At 42.5% G+C, this 22,174-nt stretch overlaps 1 protein-coding gene across 1 annotated transcript in view; it reads left to right on the top strand.

Annotated features, from left to right (window-relative positions):
• KATNAL1 (katanin catalytic subunit A1 like 1) overlaps window positions 1–22,174 on the top strand; it is a 103,533-nt gene that overhangs the window by 53,649 nt on the left and 27,710 nt on the right. Inside the window, exons 5-9 of the mRNA XM_056561851.1 lie at window positions 7,139–7,266; window positions 18,271–18,376; window positions 18,934–19,020; window positions 19,053–19,124; window positions 21,607–21,733. Of these exons, the coding sequence (XP_056417826.1) occupies window positions 7,139–7,266; window positions 18,271–18,376; window positions 18,934–19,020; window positions 19,053–19,124; window positions 21,607–21,733 (520 nt within the window). The remainder of the gene's footprint in view (window positions 1–7,138; window positions 7,267–18,270; window positions 18,377–18,933; window positions 19,021–19,052; window positions 19,125–21,606; window positions 21,734–22,174) is intronic.

Here is a 22,174-nt window from a genome sequence, read left to right as displayed (position 1 = left end):
TTAGAGAATGAATGGAATGCTGTCTAAATACTGTCTACACATTTTTACAATTCTCGTGTTTGGTGTCCCAAAGGTCAGGTCCCCCATTGATCACAAAGTCGTGGCATATATTAACAATATACCATCTCCATCTCATTATGAGATTAGATTGTAAACCCATTGGGCTGATGTAAATTGTTACAGAATGTCTTGGTTCTATGCAACCAATGGGAAATAAAAATTCTATAAAAGTGAGTAACCTTCACGCTGTAGTCCTGTAGTAATGTGCAGCTTTTAAGTAATGGTGTAGGACGTTATTTTAATTGAAATAAAAGCAGATTACATTGCTGTAACGCCGAGCGCTCTGGTCCCTGCTCCTGGACCGGAGCGCATACAGCGTGTGTCCCCAGGCAGCGCTCCGGTGTCTCAGCATGTGCGCCCCCGCTCTCTTGGGCCCGGGACTCTTAGATCTAAAGGGCCAGTGCACCGGTGATTGATGCCTGGTCCAATGTGGTTGATTAAGGGTTAAGGTTTGTGAGAGGCAGTGCTGCTTGGACTTAATTAGGCATCACCTGTGCACTGCCTATAAATACCATCTCCTCCCACAGCCTCCTGCTGGATCTTTGTTGCCTTGTGCCTGAGAGAAAGCGTTCTTGGTTCTTGTGTTCCCTGCCTGTTGCCGACCCGTTGCTACTGACTACCGCCTGTGAACCGTTGCTGCCTGCCCTGACCATTTGCTTCGTCCGACTACACCTTTGCCTCATCCTCTTGTACCTTGCCTTATCTCAGCAGCCAGAGAGGTTGAGTCGCTACTGGGAGGAACGACCTGGGGGTTACCTGCCGCAGCATGTCCATCCCGCTTTGCGGCGGGCTCTGGTGAAAACCAGTAACTCCTTAGACTCCGTTCCCCTGGTACGGCCCACGTCATCACCTCTCTGGCACAGAGGATCCACCACCAGCCTCCGCTACCTGCTACCAGCCCGGATCCTGACAATTGCATATAACTCTGTGAGATTTCCAGAACTTTGGGCATGAGGTCTGCAGGCTTTTGGGCAGCTGTGATACTGCTCCTTGACAAGGATAATTGAGCATTGATAGAAACATTATGCACAGGGCAGCCATTCACAATGTACAGGTATTATTTGGGTTCAGTAGATGAATGGCCATGAATATAGCAAGCACGGAGCTGGTTTAGTGTATTGCCACTTAACAGTTTTTTTTTCTGGCTGTTACTTTGTACATTAATAATGTCTTCAAGGAAAATAGTCAATTATTTTGCTGGCTACACTTAATGCATACTGTGTATTCATTATGCAGCAAGAAGTGATGTAACCACAAGTATTTTTTGCCGATCCCAGGGAAAGTAATTTATTACTATAGAACTTTCAGTTAACGTGCACAGATTGTTCCCTAGAGGCTGCAACACTTTGTAATTTTGGCTTTTCTTCAGACTATCATTTTATCTTTCTCAATTAACCTGCATTTTTTCCTGCATAGCTTATAACAGGGGATTAAAATTCTTACCCCCAAGGGTTATGTCTCCCTTGTCACCATGTTCTAAAACATCTCAATTACCCTCATTTATATTATTGGTAGTTAAAGAGTACCTGTCCGTCCATTCAGTTTCCTTTTTAGATAGGGGATAAGTGTTTGATCGCGGGGGGTCCGAACGCTGGGGCCCCCGGCGATCTCCTGTATGGGGCCGCGGCTCTCCCGTGCAGGGGGCGTGCCAGCCGCATCATGACGTTGCGGCCGGCACGCCTCCTCCATACATCTCTATGGGAGAGGCGGGAGGCAGCGTTCCTGCCTCCCAGTCTCCCCCATTGAACTGTATGGGGACGGGGAGGAGTCGGGGCGTCACCATCGACCTCTAAGTCGACGGTACGTCACCATGAGCGCTTATGGCGGCACCCCGTTAGGGAGACCGGGGGGGGGGGGGTCCCAACGGTCGGACCCCCCGCGATCAAACACTTATCCCCTATCCTGTGGATAGGGGATAAGTGTAATGCTGCTGCAGTTGTCCTTTAAAGGGGTACTCTGGTGGAAAACAATTTTCTTTTCAAATCAACTGGTGCCAGAAAGTTAAATAGATTTGTAAATGACTTCTATTAAATAATCATAATCCTTCAAGTACTTATCAGCTGCTTTATGCTCCATAGGAAGTTGTGTGGTTCTTTTCAGTCTGACCACGGTGCTCTCTGCTGACACCTTTTGTTCGTGTCAGAACAGGAGAGGTTTGCAGTGGGAATTTGCTTGAACTCCTTGAGTTCCTCTCATGGACAGAGATGTCAGCAGAGAGCACTATGATCAGATTAAAAAGCACTATACAACTTCCTCTGGAGCATACAGCAGCTGATAAGTACTGGAAGGGTTACGATTTTTAAAGAGAAGTAATTAACAAATTTGTATAACTTTCTGGCAGCAGTTGATTTGAAAAAAATTGTTTTCCACCGGAGTACCCCTTTAGGATATGTAGCCAAAGTTATATGATGTGATAAAAAGTAGCTTGTTATATAACCTGTTCAGTTTATTTGGTCGACTTTATCAGTATTCTTTTTGCTGCACGGTATCCCTGATGCATACACTATTTCCAATTTTCTCCTTCCCAAAAGCTGTATGTTTTGTCTGTGGCCTGATTCGCAGATAAACCACTTGAGGAACAAATACTTCTCATCCCAAGAAGCCAGCTCCCGTATTGATTTTGTAGTTTGCTTTAGGTGTGAAGACTCAGCATGGAGTAATGCGTTCATAGATATCTGTCAAGATATTCCCACTCAGATCTGCTAAGATAAATAGATCGAAAAGTTCTGCTACCGCTAAATGGACTTCTTAATGTTTAAAACTTTTGTTGACATGTGTGATAAAATGAGTTACGGTTTTCGGGCAGGGTCACATGGGGCACATCCACAGCATATTTCCTGCTGCGGATGCTCCGACGCCAGTCACTAGAATGAGCTCCCTGCTGTGGGCGCAGGCCGCAGCAGGGGGCTCACTCTAGTGACTGGGGTCGGCACATCCGCGGACTGAAATACGTTGCGGATGTGTTACGTATAACCCTACTCTTAGAGTATATTCACACATACAGTATCTTGCACATATTTGATGCTGTGGTCAGTCATTTAGTTTGCGTTGAAATCTGCAGCTTCAAATCCTGCGCATCAAATACGTGCAGGATACTGTATATATGAATACACACTTTCTACTTTTGTGTTATTTAAGTAGCATGCCATCTATATAGTGCAGGGGTACCCAGAACTTTTTCGGTCTTAGAGCTGCTATGTCAGATTGTGCTACTTCAAGTGGTTGCAATAAAATGTTGGATGCTAAATAAAGTGTACTTGCTAAACCAGTTTTCCACAGATTTTTCAGATTTGGAGTGGAGAGATTCAAGTCTGCGCTGTGCAGTTCATGTTTTATTTATTTTTTATTTTTTTTATTTATTTTGGCTGGCTTTTTCAGTGGCAGGCACTCTGGATGGCTCTGTTAATAATAGGACATTAAAGGAAAACGGCCAGCCTTTTCACCCACACTAAACCCAGTACACTGAGTTATAGTGTCGGGGGGGGGGGGGGGGGAGTCCTACGAGGGGTCACTTACTTAAATATGTCCAGTAGATCCTGAGATATGTCCCCCAGAAGATCCTCTGCTAAATTCAGTGAATCGCACGCAGGGCGCGTGGCTTTGCAGGGGGAGGGGCTTCGTAACTCCACTTCCCTAGGATGTGGATTCACAGACAATGAGTATGTAAATTGAGCTGGCGAAACCCCACCTCCTGTGCGCGATTCACTGAATTCAGCAGAGGATCTTCTGGGGGACATATCTCAGGATCTACTGGACATATTTAAGTAAGTGACCCCTCGTTGGACCCCTGTTCACCCACTCTATAATCCAGAGTATGGGTTTAGTGTGGGAGAACAGGCTGACAGTTTTCCTTTAATAGTAGGGTGCACTTTACTTGAACTTTTAATAATGGGGGCACTCTTCTGGCACTATTAATAATAGGAGTACTCTCTTGGCACTACTAATGGTTGGGGGCACTCTGCTGGAACTATTAATGATGTGGGCACTCTGCCAGTAATATTAATAACAGAGGCATTCTGCTCGCACTATAAATAATGGAGGAACTTTGGTATCAATATTAATTGGGTACTCAAACTTTTTTTTTTTTTTATGAACTGGTGCCTGAAAGTTAAACAGATTTGTAAATTACTTCTATTAAATAATCTTAATCCTTATAGTACTTTTTAGCAGCTGTATGCTACAGAGGAAATTCTTTAGTTTTTGAATTTCTTTTTTGTCTTGTCCACAGTGCTCTCTGCTGACACCTCTGTCCGTGTCAGGAACTGTCCAGAGTAGCATAGGTTTGCTATGGGGATTTTCTCCTGCTCTGGACAGTTCCTGATACAGGCATCAGGTGTCAGCAGAGAGCACTGTGGACAACACAAAAAAAAAAGTTCAAAAAAATAAAGATTTTCCTCTGCAGCAATCAGCTGCTAATAAGTACTGAAAAGATTAAGATTTTTTTATAGAAGTAATTTACAAATCTGTTTAAATTTCTGGCACCAGGTCATTAAAAAATAAAATAAAGTTTTCTACCGGAGTACCCCTTTAATAATGGGAACACTCTGACAGCACATACTAACAGGTGGTCAATCTACCATCAATATTAATAATAGTAAGAGGCAGTCTGTCATCAATATTATTAATGGGGGCACTATGCCAGCACTATTACTCATAGAGGACACTTTGCCGGTACTATTACTAATGTGTGCACTCAGCCAGCATTATTAATTATAGGGGGCCCTCTGCTGGTAATACTAATAATGGGAAACATTCTGCTCTGAAAAAGGACTTTTCATATAAAGTAATTTGGGTGTCGGGAACAGGAAAGGACAAAACATCACGTCGCAGGGATGCTGACATCCTGTGCAGCAAGTGAGATGACGTCACTTATAGTGCGCACCTCCGCCAGGAAGTCCCCGCAGGCAGATGTAAGTAGCAGTTTAGTGATGGGGCAAGACTGGTTGCCCCAGCATTTGTGTACCGGATCCCATGTAGCAGTGTTTGCCGAAGTTTGTGAAGTCTTCCGGCATTTAGCCCTGCTTTCCCGCTGTCCAGGTGGGGAATCTGTGCTACGGCTACCTATTGTGGGGAAACTGTGCTGCGCTACTTAATGTGGGGAAACTGTGCTGCGCTACCTAATGTGGGGAAACTGTGCTGCGCTACCTAATGTGGGGAAACTGTGTTGCGCTACATAATGTGGGGAAACTGTGCTGCGCTACCTAATGTGGGAAAACTGTGCTGCGCTACCTAATGTGGGGAAACTGTGTTGCGCTACCTAATGTGGGGAAACTGTGCTGCGCTACCTAATGTGGGAAAACTGTGCTGCGCTACCTAATGTGGGGAAACTGTGCTGCGCTACCTAATGTGGGGAAACTGTGCTGCGCTACCTAATGTGGGGAAACTGTGCTGCGCTACCTAATGTGGGGAAACTGTGCTAAGGCTACCTAATGTGGGGAAACTGTGCTAAGGCTACCTAATGAGGGGAATCTGTGCTAAGGCTACCTAATGTGGGGAATCTGTGCTGTGCTACCTAATGTGGGGAAACTGTGCTGTGCTACCTAATGTGGGGAAACTGTGCTGCGCTACCTAATGTGGGGAAACTGTGCTGCGCTACCTAATGTGGGGAAACTGTGCTGCGCTACCTAATGTGGGGAAACTGTGCTGCGCTACCTAATGTGGGGAAACTGTGCTGCGATACCTAATGTGGGGAAACTGTGCTGCGCTACCTAATGTGGGGAAACTGCGCTGCACTACCTAGTGTGGGGAATATGTGCTAAGGCTACCTAATGTGGGGAAACTGTGCTACGGCTACCTAATGTGTGGAAACTGTGCTACGCCTACCTAATGTGGGAAAATATGCTATCTAATGTGGGGAAACTGCTACCTACCTAATGCTCCCCCCCCCCCCCCCCCGAGGCAGTAGCATCCCCATCATCCATCAGCTCATGCTATTACCACAGGGGGGGATGGGGGGGTGTTGCTGGTGGATGATGGGGGTGCTACTGCTGGCGGGGGGTGTTGGTGGTGGATGATGAGGGGCGCATGATGGGGGCATTATATGTGAGGGGCGCATGCGGCCCAGCCTCACCCAGCCGCTACCTCCAGTGGCCCCCAGATAATTTGAGTTTGAGACCCTTGGTGTAGATGATACTGATGACAGGTTCCCTTTAAGGGTATGTTCACACTACAGAATCTCCGCTCGCAGAATTCCGTGAGCGGAGATTCCATTCTGGCGTTGGCCGCCACAATACTGCGGTGGTAGGACCGCGCAGCACTGCGCCGTCACCATTGATGGCTATGCAGTGTTCGTGGACTTCCGCGCAAAGAATGAACATGTTCTTTCTTTGTGCGGAACAATTTCAGCGGCGGAAACCCATTGACACTGATGTTTATGTTCACAGCACGTAATTCCGTTCGCGGAATTCCGCTGATGGAATTCCGCGTGAATTACGTAGTGTGAACATACCCTTATGCAGCTTTTGCACAAAAATAGCCTGTAACTGCATTACAGACCCAGATACTGAGGAAAAGAGTAATTTAAAGACTTTCATCTTTCAATAAATTATCCACATGCCATTGTTTTGTTGCTAAGACCAGTGATGTCCAAAGATGACATCGGGCCCTGGTGGACTATATAAAGGGGACACATCACCTGCTAATCTTGCCTGGCCCTTGTTCCAGTGTGCTTGTTGCTAAAACTTTCCTACTGACCATAACCTTATTGCTGACTTGGACCTAGTTCCCGGATATGCTCCTGATTTGCCCTTTGGAGTCTGTGCTTGGTAGCTGTTGTGGTTTGGGCTTCTGGTTATCTCTTGACTATGGTTCTTTCTCATCCCATGGCCCTTCTACTACTGGCCCGATATTACTGTATCATACTGCCACCTGTCAGTGACTGTTCTGGGGATCTACCTGCAGGAGGAAATATTTTTTTTCTGAACAGGACGTATTAATAAAAATGTCACCAATATCCCTCATGATCAAAAAAAAAAAAAAGTATTTATTATATTTATCCAATGTCTGTCCAAACCATTTCTGGATGTTGGTTCCCAAACATTCTTAATCTGTATTAAACATATTTCTATCTCTTTTATAGGGGAGAAAAAATCAGCAGGATGTGGGTGGAGACAATGAGCTGAAGAAGTTTGATGGTGCTGGGCATGACAAGGAACTTATTGAAGCATTAGAGCGGGACATCATCTCTAGGAATCCCAATGTCCATTGGTATGCTTAACCCTACGATGACTGTATTGTAATGTATGATGATGCAGTAGATTTTTATTGATGATAAGTCTAGTCTTTGCTCATTTATATGTTTATAGGGGTTTCCCACCAACAAGACTCATCTCCTATCCTGCCCTTTAAATTGTCACTATTAGAAGTGAACACTTTCCTTCCAGGCTTTGTGACACCTGACCAAGACTGGATCATAATGTATGTCTATGGGACCATCTCGCTCACAGAGTAGGGAGAGATGCTTTAGGCCACCCGCTTTTCTCCCCACTTATTATTTTGAAGTATTATTTTATGTTGCATACATAAAACATAGAAACATTCAAAAGGAAGGAAAAAAGAAAGTCTTGGCGACTGTTGCTAATCGTTATTTTTAAGCTTTTAAGTAAAACAGATGGAAGGGTGAAGAGGGAAAAAAGGGGAGGGGGGAGGGAAGAAAAGGTAGGGGAGGGGGATACATTTATAATTATCTAAATTCAAGCTATTTTGCCCATAGGATGGTAAATTTTGATAGTTGATTACAGACAGAAGCAATGGATCACTCCATAGTGTAGTTGAGGGGGATTATATTGATAAGGTGCTGGATATCTGGTAGTTCCACACTCTTCCACTTAGACGCCACTGCCGCCTTAGCGACTGTAAGAAAATGCACAGTAACAGTGACCTCTGGGAGGTAGACGTCATCTAAACCTAAGTGAAGTAGTGCCACCTCTGGGCCCCAGGGGAGAGCATAACCCACAATTGTACACAGGGTAGAATATGTTTTGTGCCAGAAGGATTGAATCTTTTTACATCCCCCTAGGGCTGCACGATATGGGGAAAATGTGCGATTGCTATCATGGGCCTAAATATTGCGATATCGATATGCGATGCAATATAAAAAATAAATGGTGAAATCCCACCATTTCATGTCCAATCTCCTCCCTTTTACAACTATCCACACATTTTATGCCCACCGACCCTCCATTAAATTTCTATCTCCCCCTATGTCACATTCCTCCCCCTATGTCACATTCCTCCCCCTATGTCACATTCCTCCCCCTCTGTCACATTCCTCCCCCTCTGTCACATTCCTCCCCCTCTGTCACATTCCTCCCCCTCTGTCACATTCCTCCCCCTCTGTCACATTCCTCCCCCTCTGTCACACTCTCCTTCTGTCACATTTTCCCACCTGTCACATTTTGTACTGCAACAATCCACTAGGTTTCCCGGGTGGTTTTCAAATCACCAACCTAGTGTGTTTGCTGCTGAAAAAGACCTTTCCCCATCAGCCAATCACTGGCTTGACACGTGACATTGCTGCAGCCAGTGATTGGCTGAAAAGGGAAAGGTCCTACTGCTTGTATGGAGAAGACATGAGACATCAGACCGCACAGAGGGAAACGGCATCTGCAGGGACCGGGAGTAGGTGAGCAGAAGTTTTTTTTGTTTTTTTCTTCCTGTGCCCTTTTACTTAGCTCAGTGTTTTTCTACCAGGGTGCCTCCAGCTGTTGTGAAACTACTACTCCCAGCCGGAGCAGGTAAAAAAAAATTTAAATACTAAAATTCACTGTTTCCCAACACTCCCAGCATGCCTGGACCGGGAAAGGCTGTCCAGGCATGCTAGGAGTGTTGGGAAACACTGAATTTTAGTATTTACATTTTTATTACCTGCTCCGGCTGGCCCCTGCCTGCAGCAGCACACAGGAGCTGCCCGAGCAGATAATCGCAAGTTTTCCCAGGGGCTGTATCGCTATATCGCAAAAATCGCGATATATCGTGCAGCCCTAATTCCCACCAAATATGGAACATAGTGCCCGCTTCTTCATTACAACGCCAACATTTGTTGGAATGACCAGAGAACATTTGTGCAAGCTTGTGTGGGGTTAGGTACCATCGGTACAGAATTTTTCTAGCAGTTTCTAGATGAGAAGCATTGTGAGAAACTTTGGTGCTTAGGGTGAAATAGTGGGTCCATTGGTCATCAGTGAAGGTTTTACTTAAATCCTGCTCCCATTTTTTACAACAAGTTGATGAAGTTGCAGTAGAGAGAAGGGAATGATAAGCTCTAGACATTTCTTTATGTAGTAGGCTAGTATTGGAAAAAAACAAGCTGTATAAAGATTTGGGTCAAGAGGTTGGAAACTGAAGGGATGTAACATGTGTCTCAACTTTAAATATTTGTAGAATTCCGTTATGGAAAGAGAAAATTTCTGTGCAATCGTTGTAAATGGTAGAAGCTCCCTGGTGTCCGAGAAGATATCAGAATATGTTAAAATTTCATACTGTCGCCAAATGGAAAAGTCAATACTAGGAATCTGTGCTTTAGGGATATCCAAGTCTCAAGGGGAGTATGGAGTCTGGGACGATGGGTAGAGACCAGATTTGGAATGATGCCTAAATCTTGGGGCAAGACTGTAGTGTAGTAACTTTGGATACTCTGGCTAACCAAAGTGCTGTATGGAGTGAATCTGTTGATGTTAAAGAGGATTCTATATCTACCCATAGTTTGGAGTGGTCATTTTTCCACCATAGTTTTAGTTGATCTAATAATGAGGCTCGATAGTACCAAAGTAAATCTGGGCAGTTCAGGCCACCTCTATTACTCGGAAGGCTGAATAAATTTGTAGATATTCTAGCATTTTAGTTTTTCCAAATAAACTGCATAAAGAGCTGTTAAAAAGCTTGAATCCGATATTTAGGGACTGGAATAGGTAAATTGCAAAAATAATAAAGGACTTTGGGCAATAATATCATTTTAGTAATGGCAATTCGGCCAATCCAAGAAACCGGAAATTTAGAATATTTAGTGATGTCCCATAACAGTATGGTGTTTAAGGCAGAATAATTAACCGAACTTAATTTGGACGTGGGTGATGTAAGAATAATTCCTAAATACGGGATTTGGCCATCTGTCCATTTGTATGGGTATGTTTTTGTAAGTTGTTTTTTTAGTTGTTTTTTGAGGTTGTATGAGATGCCTGAAACAAGGGAAGGGTTAATTTTATAGTAGCTTATATCACCAAACTTCTGAAGGATTCTAGATACACAGGACAAGGATGAGTTAGATGAAATAAGAGATAATATAATATCATCGGCAAAGAGTCCGATGCGATGCTCTCTAGAGCCGATTAATACCTGAGACTTCATTGGAAGAACGGATATTCTGGACGGCTATCTCTCAGTTAGTATGCCAGAAATATGAACATTCGCTGAGGGATTAGTATACAGGGCCATAACTGCCTTTCCAAAGGTTGCCCCAAGGCCGAACTTAGTAAACACTTGTGCCAAGTAGCCGCAGTGCATGCGGTCAAACACCTTCTTCGCGTCCAAAGATAGAAGTAGAGAAGGCGTTCGACGGTGCTCCAGCACTGATATAATATCGATAAATAGGCGAGTTCCATCTGAAGTTTGACACCCTCTCACAAATCCCACCTGGTTGTTAGTTATTAAAAGGGACAAGACAGAACGGAGTTTACTGGCCAGTATAGAAGCATAGATCTTAAGGTCCGCATTTAATAAAGCTATAGGCCTGAAATTACTTGGTGTATCGGGGTTTGCCAGGTTTTGGAAGGGCTACTACCAATGCCCTAAGCGTCTCGGGAGGGAAATTTCCTCTTGAAATATTTTCATTATATAATTTAACCAAGTATGGTGCTAGGAAAGAATCATACAGTTTGTAGTATGCATTGGATAGTCCATCTGATCCAGGTGATTTATGTGGCTTTAATACTTTAATAGCTGAAGTGATTTTGTCTAGAGTCATTGGGGTCGAAAGAGAAGCTAACTGGTCTACGGATACTTGGTGTAGCTGCAAATTATCTAAAAAGGCTGAGATGTTGCTAGGTGTCGGCTGTAGTGTTTCTGGGTTGTCGCTAAGGTTATAAAGTGTATTGTAATAGTCTGACAGAACATTTGCAATGCCTTTAGGATCTGTAATTTTGTCCCCCTGCTTATTGAATATGTTATTAAGTCTGCTCAGTTTTTAACTGCTTGGCTAGGAATGCATCGGGGCGGCTTTCATGTCAGTAATGGTTAAATTTTTTCTTACGTAGGGCCAGGTGGAATTTATGGTTTTGCAAGGAATGCAATTGGGACGTAAGTTTTGATATTTTGTTGGCCCTTTGGGAGTAAAATTTAAATTTATTTAAGCCATGCAGAGCTGCTAACTTCTGCTGAATGTCCAAAACTGCCTGGGTGCTGTTTAAAAAAAATAATGATATGCCTGTTGTATAAAGTGACCTTGTATAAAGGCTTTATGGGCACACCAAAGTGTACTTTCTGATACCTGCCCATTATCATTAATGCAGAAATAAGTGAATATGAAGGGCTTCTACCGTGGTAGGCATGTTGTCAGGTTGGTGAAGTACCAACTCATTAATGCACCAAATGGAATCATAAGAGCATGGAACTTGTTCTCTAAGGGATAATGCAATTATAGGGCTGTGATCAGACGATGTTATGGCACCGATATTGGTTTATTCCACTTGGTGCAAAGTAGAATGTTCTATTAGGAAAACATTGATTCTAGAATAGGTCTTGTGGCGTGAAGAGTAGAACGTGAAGTCGCATTCACCTGTGTGTTGTACTCTCCAGGGGCCGTAAAGATGATGGGAAATAAGTGTCTTAACATAAAGGGTTGGTTCTATGGTTGACCCAACAGTTGTTGAGTCCATAGATGGCCATAATGCCATATTAAAATCCCCCATTATAAGTAATAATTCTTGTCAGATACTAGCAGTTAATTTTAGTATTTTTAAAATGAAGCCATGTTGTCTAGAGTTAGGGCTGTAAACCAAGACCAGTGTATATTGTAAATTGTTAATTAAGCAATTTAATATAACATAGCGACCCTCTGTATCTACAATTTGTTGCTGAAGAATAAAAGCAACTGTGTCTCAGATCAGGATAGAGACCCCTCCTTTTTTGCAGACTGCTGGTGAAGACACTATTGTAGTATAACATTTGATCTTAAGTCTATGTAAATCCGCCTCATTTAAGTGAGTTTCTTGAATGCAGCATATGTCTGCCTGTTGAAAGAGTATTTCTTTGGTTAATTAAGATCGTTTGTATGGGGAATTTAGGCCGTTTACATTAAGAGAAAATATTTTAATGTCCTATTTGTATATGGTAGCAGTTCTGTACAAGTACTTTATTTGCGCAAAAAAGAGGTCTCCACCTGCATATTGTGTATGTGCAAGGTCAGATACCGACCGTGAGGATGCCGACTCATTCGGGGTAATTCTCCGAATTCTATCCTTGTGGCTAACCTGGCTAAGGAAAAAAAAAAACAAGAAGCAAAAGTTGTACAGCCTTTATGAAGAATAATCATATGTCGGGAGAGAATAAAGGTATATCCGCACTCACCACCAAGTTCGGCATCAAACGTGGAGACAGCCACGGATTCAGAGAGACTGCATCGCTTTGTGTGCTCAGAGGCAATAACCGGCTATTTTGCGCACTTGCGCTTCATCCGGCTTCAGTGTTCGTCATCGCGTTAAGGGTTTTTATATCTGCAGGTGAAGTGCATCGAGTCACATGACGATTCAGGTGAGTGAATGTGACGTAACATAAAAAGGAAGAATAACATATTAAAAATAGTTAGATATAAACGTCATTGTTGCATATGAGCATGACAAGGATTGTCATGTGGATAAAACTATAGTATAGAAATACCGCCAGATCTATTTTCTCGTTGAAACCGAGTGGACTCTGCCCGTCCAGGCGCATGATCCAGACGGCTTCAGCTCTTAGAAGTCTGGTATTCCTGTCCAATGCCGAATTGGAACATTTAAATATTTCTAGTCCTCCAAACTTCAAATCTGCTGTGGAACTGTTATGTGCTTCACGCATATGCTTAATGAAACGGGGAGCACCAATACCCGTTCTAGTAGACTGGATGTGCTCACGCACCCGGATTCGAAGCTGTCTAATTGTTTTACCTATGTAAAATGGATTGCATTTGCACATTAAAAAGTATACCACATATGAAGTGCGGCAGGTGATAAGATCATGAATCTTGACAGTGGTGTGACAGAGTTGTACCAAAGTTGAATTCTAGTTATGAATGCACATGTACCACATTTTTTATTGAAAAAATTCATAACTATAATTCAACTGCTGAGTTGCTGCTGACAAATCTGCAAAAATGTTGAGGTACTTAAATCGCTCTGGCATCTGTGGTGGATTCCTTGCTGCCTGCAGGATTTTTTTCTTAACATGAAAGTAGTGCATCCGCAAAGTAGTGTCACTAGGAAGTGTTGGAGAGAGATTTTTTGGTTTTGGTAGGCGGTGCACTCTATCCAATGTCATATCTAGTGGGGAGAGTTGTGGTAATAAAATTGCAAAGTATTCTTTAAGGAAGGGAGCTAGTTCTTCTTGTTTTACCGACTCTGGGACACCTCTCATTCGGAGATTATTTCTCCTTGAGCGATCTTATATGTCCGTTACTTTTGCTTTAACTGCTCCATTTCCCCTTTTATCTCCTCCACTGATACAGCTACCTTGTTATGGGCCTGTGCATGTTCCTCCAATCTATATTCCATCTGGGTAGTGTGTAATCCTAATACCTGTATCTCATGTTGAATAGTTGATACTGCAGTTTGTAGTACTGATGTGAAGGAGGATTTAAGTTCTACTTTCAGAGACCAGGATTAATTCCGGTTTGTCTTTACATTCTTTGGGAGAAGACGTACTAGGTTTAATGTTAAAGGTTCTAGGGTGCTGTGGCTCTAGGACTTGTTATATACCTTCAGGTGGTGAGTTAAACATTAAAGGGGTATTCCAGGCCAAAACTTTTTTTTATATATCAACTGGCTCCGGAAAGTTAAACAGATTTGTATATTACTTCTATTAAAAAATCTTAATCCTTCCAATAGTTATTAGCTTCTGAAGTTGAGTTGTTGTTGTTTTCTGTCTAACTGCTCAATGATGATGTCACGTCCCTGGAGCTGTGCAGTTCCTATGGGGATATTCTCCCATCATGCACAGCTCCCTGGACGTGACATTATCATTGAGCAGTTATACAGAAAACTTCAGAAGCTAATAACTATTGGAAGGATTAAACAGCAAAAAGAAATCTTGTCCACAGCACCAATTCCAAAAAAGTGAAAATTTTATTCCATAACAGGTGTCAATACAGCAGCGACGTTTCAGTCAGCTCAACCTGACCTTTCTCAAGCCTCCATACGGATATTTTTTAAATTGGATGTGCTGTTCTTCTATCTTCTTCTGTATTGGAAGGATTAAGATTTTTTAATAGAAGTAATTTACAAATCTGTTTAACTTTCCGGAGCCAGTTGATATATAAAAAAAAGTTTTTGCCTGGAATACCCCTTTAAGTTTAGCCTACTCTTTGATCGGGCTGCTGGGCTGAAGGCCACAGGCGCTGACAGGGATGCTAAAGAGGGGATATTTTTAATGTTCTTCAGCCTAGTTCCCTCATGTGCCTGATCTGGGGGTTATCATCGGGCTTGTCCGATACCACTACTGTGGGGTTGTTTGAATCCCCCTCGTTGCACCCATAAGTATTCAGCCCTCCAGCTACGGTAACTTTACTTCCCCCACTTTTGCTTAACGCTTCAGGAGACTTTGTAGCAGTAGAAGTTGGTTCGGGCCAGGAATCGTTTGCAGGTGAAATCCAACCTACATCCGGATCCTTTCCTCTGTTGTTCTCTTCCGTGCCTCCGTTCTCCTCATCAGGCTCCTCTGTCAGCGTGATCTCCCCACTTCTCCCAGTGCTGACACCTCCTGCCTGGCTCTGCTTCCGTCCTCTCTCCAACATACCTCCAGCCACCAGAGCGTCCACTCCTCTCTGGGGCTCTCTCTCTCTCTCTGGTCACTAGCTGGGGACCCAAACGTTCCACTTCTTTAAGTTCCTCGATCTCCTGTTCTGTCCCGCAACTCCGCACCTTCCGGTGCTATGCTCGCGGACATCGCTCCATGCCTGGTGCGTGTCAGTCCCGGTGACCCTCCACTTAGAGCCGCACCTCCTTGTCCACCTGTGCCTCCTCCCTGCCGGTGAGTAAAAGCTTGTCACTTTCACAGGACTTTTCTTTTTGGTCTTGCTGCGAGTCATCTTTAATCAGCAATTGTATGGTGTCTTTCTTCCAGTGGGTTATTTTTATTTCCTCTACTACAGGCTGTTAGTCGGTGTTCAGCCGGTGATGCAGCAGTAGTGCCTTCTCACAGGGCTACCGCCGCCATGCTCAATTAGCCACTCCCTAAGACCTTGACTTGACTAACACTAAGACCTTTACTGATAAAACATTTTTTTTTAATTTTTAATGTTTTATTATAATTTTTATTAAGAGGAAACCAATAGGAAGGAATAATAATGCAACCAGTTTCTGTAAAAGAAAGAATTCACTTTCCACCTAAAATGAGGCACAGTCACTAGCTGTCAAGATCAGGAATCGGTGTTAAAAATACACAAATCAAACGTAAAAAGCATCACATCTAGAAGTATAGGAGAAAGTAAAGCAAAGAGAGAGCAAGAAAGGAAGGAAGGGAAGAAGGTTAATAAAGAGGGTAGGGGAGTAGAAGGAGAAAGAAAGAAGCAGAGAGAAATGCATAGAGACTGGGCTGCAGCTTCTATTAAGTGTCATATCTCACCCCAGTGCTAGATTCACAGCTTACACTGCTCAGTTCTGCTCCATTTTGTTTCTATGGTTGTGTTGTACAGCTATAGGGGAGCTATAGCTCTTCTATATCTGTGTCCAGTATATAGGAGACATCATAGAGGTTAGGCGCCACCCACTGGCTCAGGAACAACTGGAAATTAGAGATTAAGTCTGCAGAAGGAAAAAGTTGTGAAAAATGCCATAAACAAGTTATGTAATGGGAAGAAATAGTGCTCACACACGCACACAACAGCTTATCCTAAAAAGTTACCTGAAATGACAGGGATACTTTAATAATATTTTCCACTTTAACTGAATATAAATTAGGAAATCATATGGTTAAAACTGTACAATTGATTCTAATGGTATAATGATCTGCTTCCCCTTCTCCACAAGTCTGTTTTTTTTTTTAGCTGGTTATCAGGAGTCAACCATGCCTATTTGTTCTCTGGTTTATATTCCTCTCTGAGAAAAGTGGCCCTGACATTTATTATATCTGCCAGAACTAGAAATAAAGGAAATGAAAGGCTGCTTCCTATAAAGCGGTTATGTAGAGACCCAAAAGTAGTGATGCAGAAAAATCCATGCTCTTTAGAAATATACTTTTGAAAATTGTTACTGGCTTAAGTGATTAACGTCTGAACAAAGCCGAGCGGCGCTTAAGCCTGAAAATCCTACACCTAGCTGTGAATTTATATTTCAGTCACTTGAAATGTAATATGGTATTTACAATAAAGCTGCATTTTGGGGCTGAGACGGTAATAAAATGTTTGTTTGGTTTCTCATATTGTAAATGAAAACTAACACGACTTCTAGTAAACAAAACTTTATAATGTCAGCCTTAGCACTTACATCATAACTGAGGCTGAATAACTGCAGTCAACCACATTCCCAGCCTGGTGGCTATGGGGCTGCTGTGCTGGGGAAAACAGTGAAGAGGATACAGTGTTATGCTTTCTCTTTATTCTGATGATCCTAGCAATATGCCATCTGCATATACCCCTTTAAATGGGCACTGTCATTATGGCAAAGTTTTGATCGGCGGGGGTCTGAGTGTCCAGGCCTCTTTCGTTCAGGAGTACAAGCCGGAAGAAGTTTGCACTCAGTACGTTCTTCTCCTGGCTGAGTGCCAGGATCGAGACAAACTCTCCATGTAAGTCTATGAAAATGTCTTGATCACATGACACAGGCAGGTTGGGGCGGGGGGGGTGTCAAGGAGAGGAGTGTGTGCGGCAGTGAGGTGGTTCTCCTGATCGACAGAGGTCTGAACACTCAGACCCCCGCCGATCAAAACTTTTGACATGTTACTAGGACATGGGAAAAGTTTTTCATAATGACAAGTAGGCTTTCTAAATAGTCTTCATTCAAAATTTCCTGATAATGTTTGGGGGAGAGAGGGGGAGATGGAGAGAGAGAGATGGAGAGTGAGATGGAGAGTGAGATGGAGAGAGAAAGTTATATAAATCTATCAGACAGGCTTTCTCTTCAAAGTCTTAGGTCATGTTCACACGTCTGAATTTCCGTGCCGGATTCTGCATTGGAATTCAGCACGGAGATTCTGCTGCAGCTCAGTCTCGTTGAAGTCAATGGGATTCTGCTGCACTGTGCACATGGTGGAATTTCCATGCCAGGTGTTTCCGGCACGAAAATTCTGTTTTCCGTGTCCACAGAAAGAATAAAAAACGTTCATTCTCTCTGCGGACTTCACACGGAATGCAGAGCAGTCTATGAGACGGCACATTCCTGTGCGGTCCTAGCGCTGGCATATTTATGCCGGCGCCCGCAGTTTGCGGAATGTCCGCATTGAGATTCTCCGTGCGGGCACTCCGTGGTGTGAACATAGCCTCAGAGATAGCAGCAGGGAGGGGTTTACACAGAAGCTCAGATTGCAAACAGGGGGAGAGAAACCTTGGAGGACAACTCACACAAACAGCCTTGAGATGAAAAGTAGAGTAGATACAAAGCAGCCTGCAAGAGAGAACCATATAGGGTGTGTAGAGAGGAAAAAGAGCTTATGCTGCATACTGTAATCGCTGTAGAAGAGAAACTAAGGGAAATTCTGTAAAAAAAATAATATAGCAAAAATGTGTTTGCACCATAAGTACAAATGTAGAGTAATGAAAATGCTTTCTAAAGTTGTCCATAGTCTTTAATTCTCACTGTTCTTTGCCACTCCTCCGGTCCACCGTGTCAGCTATATTTCCACATCTGCCATATTGACATGCCTGTATACATGCATTACTACTGCAGTCAATAACTAGCCTCAGCTGTTTTTTTTTTTTTTTTTTTGCTTTCAGTTTTTCCCTCTTTCTTCCTTACTTTTTCTTAATTTTCTCTTCCTCTTATAACACCTCTTTTCCATTTCCTCTCTCATTATCATTTTGTCTCTACATAGGGAAGACATTGCTGATCTGGAGGAGGCAAAGAAATTATTAAGGGAAGCTGTAGTCCTTCCTATGTGGATGCCAGATTTTTTCAAGGGGATCAGAAGACCCTGGAAGGTAAGAAAAAGAATATAAAACTTCAGTCATTGCCCAACCACCAGCTGGGAAGTGAACCCAAAACTCAAACCCAAACTTTTACCCAGGGACTGGGATACAGAGATCTTAAGGCGTCTCCTGCCTTTGTACCCTGGTTTAAAGGGGTACTCCACCGACCAGCGTTCGGAAGTTAATGTTCCAAACGCTGTTTTCGGGCTACGGGGGTCGGCCACGCTCCTAGTGATGTCATGGTCACGTCCCCTCAGTGCAAGTCAATGGGAGGTCGATAGCTGTTAACGCCCCCTCTCATAAACTTAAATTGAGGGGGCGTGGTCACGAGGAGCGTGGCCGACCCCCACAGCGCGAAAACAGCTGGCCAACGGAGTAACGCTTTAAAGCTTAGTCATCTTTATGAAAAAGTATTTTGTTGTACAGTGGGAAATTCCTAGAAACCATTCATTGAGAAAGCTGGTGGTGTGAAAATGTCCTGTCGTCAGGAACAAAAAAAAAAGAGAAAATCAGTAAATAGCCTTTCTTATAGGAAAAATAATTATGTATTTTATTCTTTTCTTTTTTAGGGTGTTTTAATGGTCGGACCACCTGGTACGGGTAAGACCATGCTGGCTAAAGCTGTAGCAACAGAATGTGGGACGACATTTTTTAATGTTTCCTCATCAACCTTAACATCTAAATACAGGGGTCCTCATCAACCTTAACATCTAAATACAGGGGAGAGTCTGAAAAATTGGTGCGACTATTATTTGAAATGGTAGGTGTTTTCTGTTAAGTCGCACACTGTATTGTTGTTAGGGAGAGATCTAAGCTGGACAGCAAATTGTTGTGGAAAAAATCCCTCCCAAATGGAACATTGGCTTAAAGGTTGGAATAAGAACTGCTTGAATGCCGGAAAATATAACCTTTTATAGGTTTATATATTATTATTGAACTGATGTTATTTTTATAGCAGAAATACAATAGTCACTAAGCCAGTGTTTTGTTACATTTAGATTTTTATGTTATGTTTTTCTCTAAACCAGAAACAAAGTACAAAAAAAGTGATTTTTTTATTTTATTTTTTAAAGTAATTCAGTATGTTATGCCTAGTGCGCAACCTATGGGGGCAATACATGATACTTCACTATACAGTGTATATACAGTATATCAGTTTTGCCAAGTATATGTCTTTAAAGCAACCCAGATAGATACCTGTGTCCACACTTCCGTAGGGTGGTGCTGGTGTTAGACAGACTTGGGACATAGTATAGCAAATAATCCCAGCACTCACCAGAAGATTTGGAGCGAAAGTAGAACTTAATTCCACAGTGAAGAAGAAAATAACAAGACGCGTTTTGACAATAGTCTTACTCGACTGTTGATGCGTTGATAGTCTTGACTGTTGATGCGTCCTGTTATTTTCTTCTTCACTATGTAATAAAGCTCTACTTTTGCTCCAAATCTTCTTGTGAGTGCTGAGATTATTTGCTTTAAAGTGACCCTGTCATGTTACAAAATGCAGTATGACCTGTGGGCATCATGTTTTAGAGCATGAAAAACTGAATCGGCTAACATACAGTCATGGCCATAAATGTTGGCACCCCTGAAATTTTTCAAGAAAATGAAGTATTTCTCACAGAAAAGGATTGCAGTAACACATGTTTTGCTATATATATGTTTATTCCCTTCATGTGTATTGGAACTAAACCAAAAATGGGAGGAAAAAAAGCAAATTGGACATAATGTCACACCAAACTCCAAAAAGGGGCTGGACAAAATTACTGGAACCCTTAACTTAATATTTGGTTTCACACCCTTTGGAAAAAATAACTGAAATCAGTCGCTTTCTATAACCATCAATAAGCTTCTTACACCTCTCAGCCGGAATGTTGGACCACTCTTCCTTTGCAAACTGCTCCAGGTCTCTCTTATTGGAAGGGCGCCATTTCCTAACAGCAATTTTAAGATCACTCCACAGGTGTTCAATGGGATTTAGATCTGGACTCATTTCTGGCCACTTCAGAACTCTCCAGCACATTGTTGCCATCCATTTCTGGGTGCTTTTTGACATATTTTTGGGGTCATTGTCCTGCTGGAAGACCCAAGATCTCGGACGCAAACCCATCTTTCTGACACTGGGCTGTACAGTGCGACCCAAAATCTGTTGGTAATCCTCAGATTTCATGATGCCTTGCACACATTCAAGGCCCCCAGTGCCAGAGGCAGCAAAAAAAACAAAAAAAAAAACATAATTGAACCTCCACCATATTTCACTGTAGGTGCTGTGTTCTTTTCTTTGTAGGCCTCATTCCATTTTCGGTAAACAGAAGAATGATATACTTTACCAAAAAGTTCTATCTTGGTCTCATCTGTCCACAAGACATTTTCCCAGGAGGGTTTTGGCTTACTAAAGTTCATTCTGGCAAAATGTAGTCTTGCTTTTTTTAGTTACAGTGCCATGGGTTACAAACTTCTTGATAATGTTGCGCACTGTGGACAAAGGCAAATCTAGATCTCAGGAGGTGGACTTGTAACTTTGAGATTGCTGCTATTTTTCCACAATTTTGGTTCTCAAGTCCTCACAGTTCTCTTCTCTTTCTGTTGTTCATTCTTAGTGTGGCACACACAGACACACAATGCAAAGACTAAGTGAACGTCTCTCCTTTTTATCTGCTTTCAGGTGTTATTTTTATATTGCCCACACCTTTTACTTGCCCCAGGTGAGTTTAAAGGAGAATCACATGCTTGAAACAATCTTATTTATCTATTATTTGATGTGACATTATGTCCAATTAGCTTTTTTTCCTCCCTTTTTTGGTTTAGTTCCAATACACACAAAGGGAATACACATGTATATAGCAAAACATGTGTTACTGCAATCCTTTTCTGTCAGAAATAATTCATTTTCTAGAAAATTTCAGGGGTGCCAACATTTACGGCCATGACTGTATATACATTTGTGGGAAATCATTTAATATAACTTGTATCTTATACAATTAAAGGGAAACTGACATGAGGTTAGAAAAAAAACAACCTAATGATTCAGGCTAATAGGGCTACGGGGCTGCGCGGAGATTGCAGAGGTCCCAGCGGCGGGACCACCGCCATCAGACATCTTATCTCCAATCCTCTGTATAAGATGCCTAGCGGCGGAGTACCCCTTTAACTTTGAACAGTCATTGAATAAGTCTCCTTGTTTTTCATATAATTATAAATTGATCTTAAATAAATTATTTTTGTAATTGCTCTCACCACAGGCAAGATTTTATGCTCCCACCACCATTTTTATTGATGAAATTGACTCAATCTGCAGTCGAAGGGGAACTTCAGATGAACATGAAGCCAGTCGAAGAGTCAAGTCAGAATTGCTTATTCAGATGGATGGTATGATATGTCTAGACGTTGCCTGAATGTTTTTATAGGATTCATACAAAAATTCATGGGGGAGATTTATTAAAATCTGTGCAGAGGGAAAGTTGACCAGTTGCCCATAGCGACCAATTATAATAAAAAAAAAAAAAAGAAAAAAAAAAGTGATCTGATTGGTTGCTATGGGCAACTGCTCAACTCTTCCTCTGCACATGGTTTCATAAATCTCCCCCCACAGTGTCTATTCCAGCAGTGTCATGTAAAGTTTTAGTAAAATATTGGCACAATTCAAGAATTCAGCTACTCCCCAGTGTTCTTGGCAAATACTCCTAATGTCATTGTTTACATAATTTTCATTATAAAATGCTAAAGAGTTATTCCATGATTTTTTTTCCCTTCAACCCTTGAAGGGGTACTACCGTGCTGACAACTTATCCCGTATCTAAAGGATAGGGA

This window comes from Hyla sarda, chromosome 2, assembly GCF_029499605.1.
Source record: "Hyla sarda isolate aHylSar1 chromosome 2, aHylSar1.hap1, whole genome shotgun sequence".
Classification (NCBI taxonomy): domain Eukaryota; kingdom Metazoa; phylum Chordata; class Amphibia; order Anura; family Hylidae; genus Hyla; species Hyla sarda.
The sequence above is the reverse complement of the archived record's forward strand: the minus strand, read 5'-3'. Positions and strand labels throughout refer to the sequence as shown.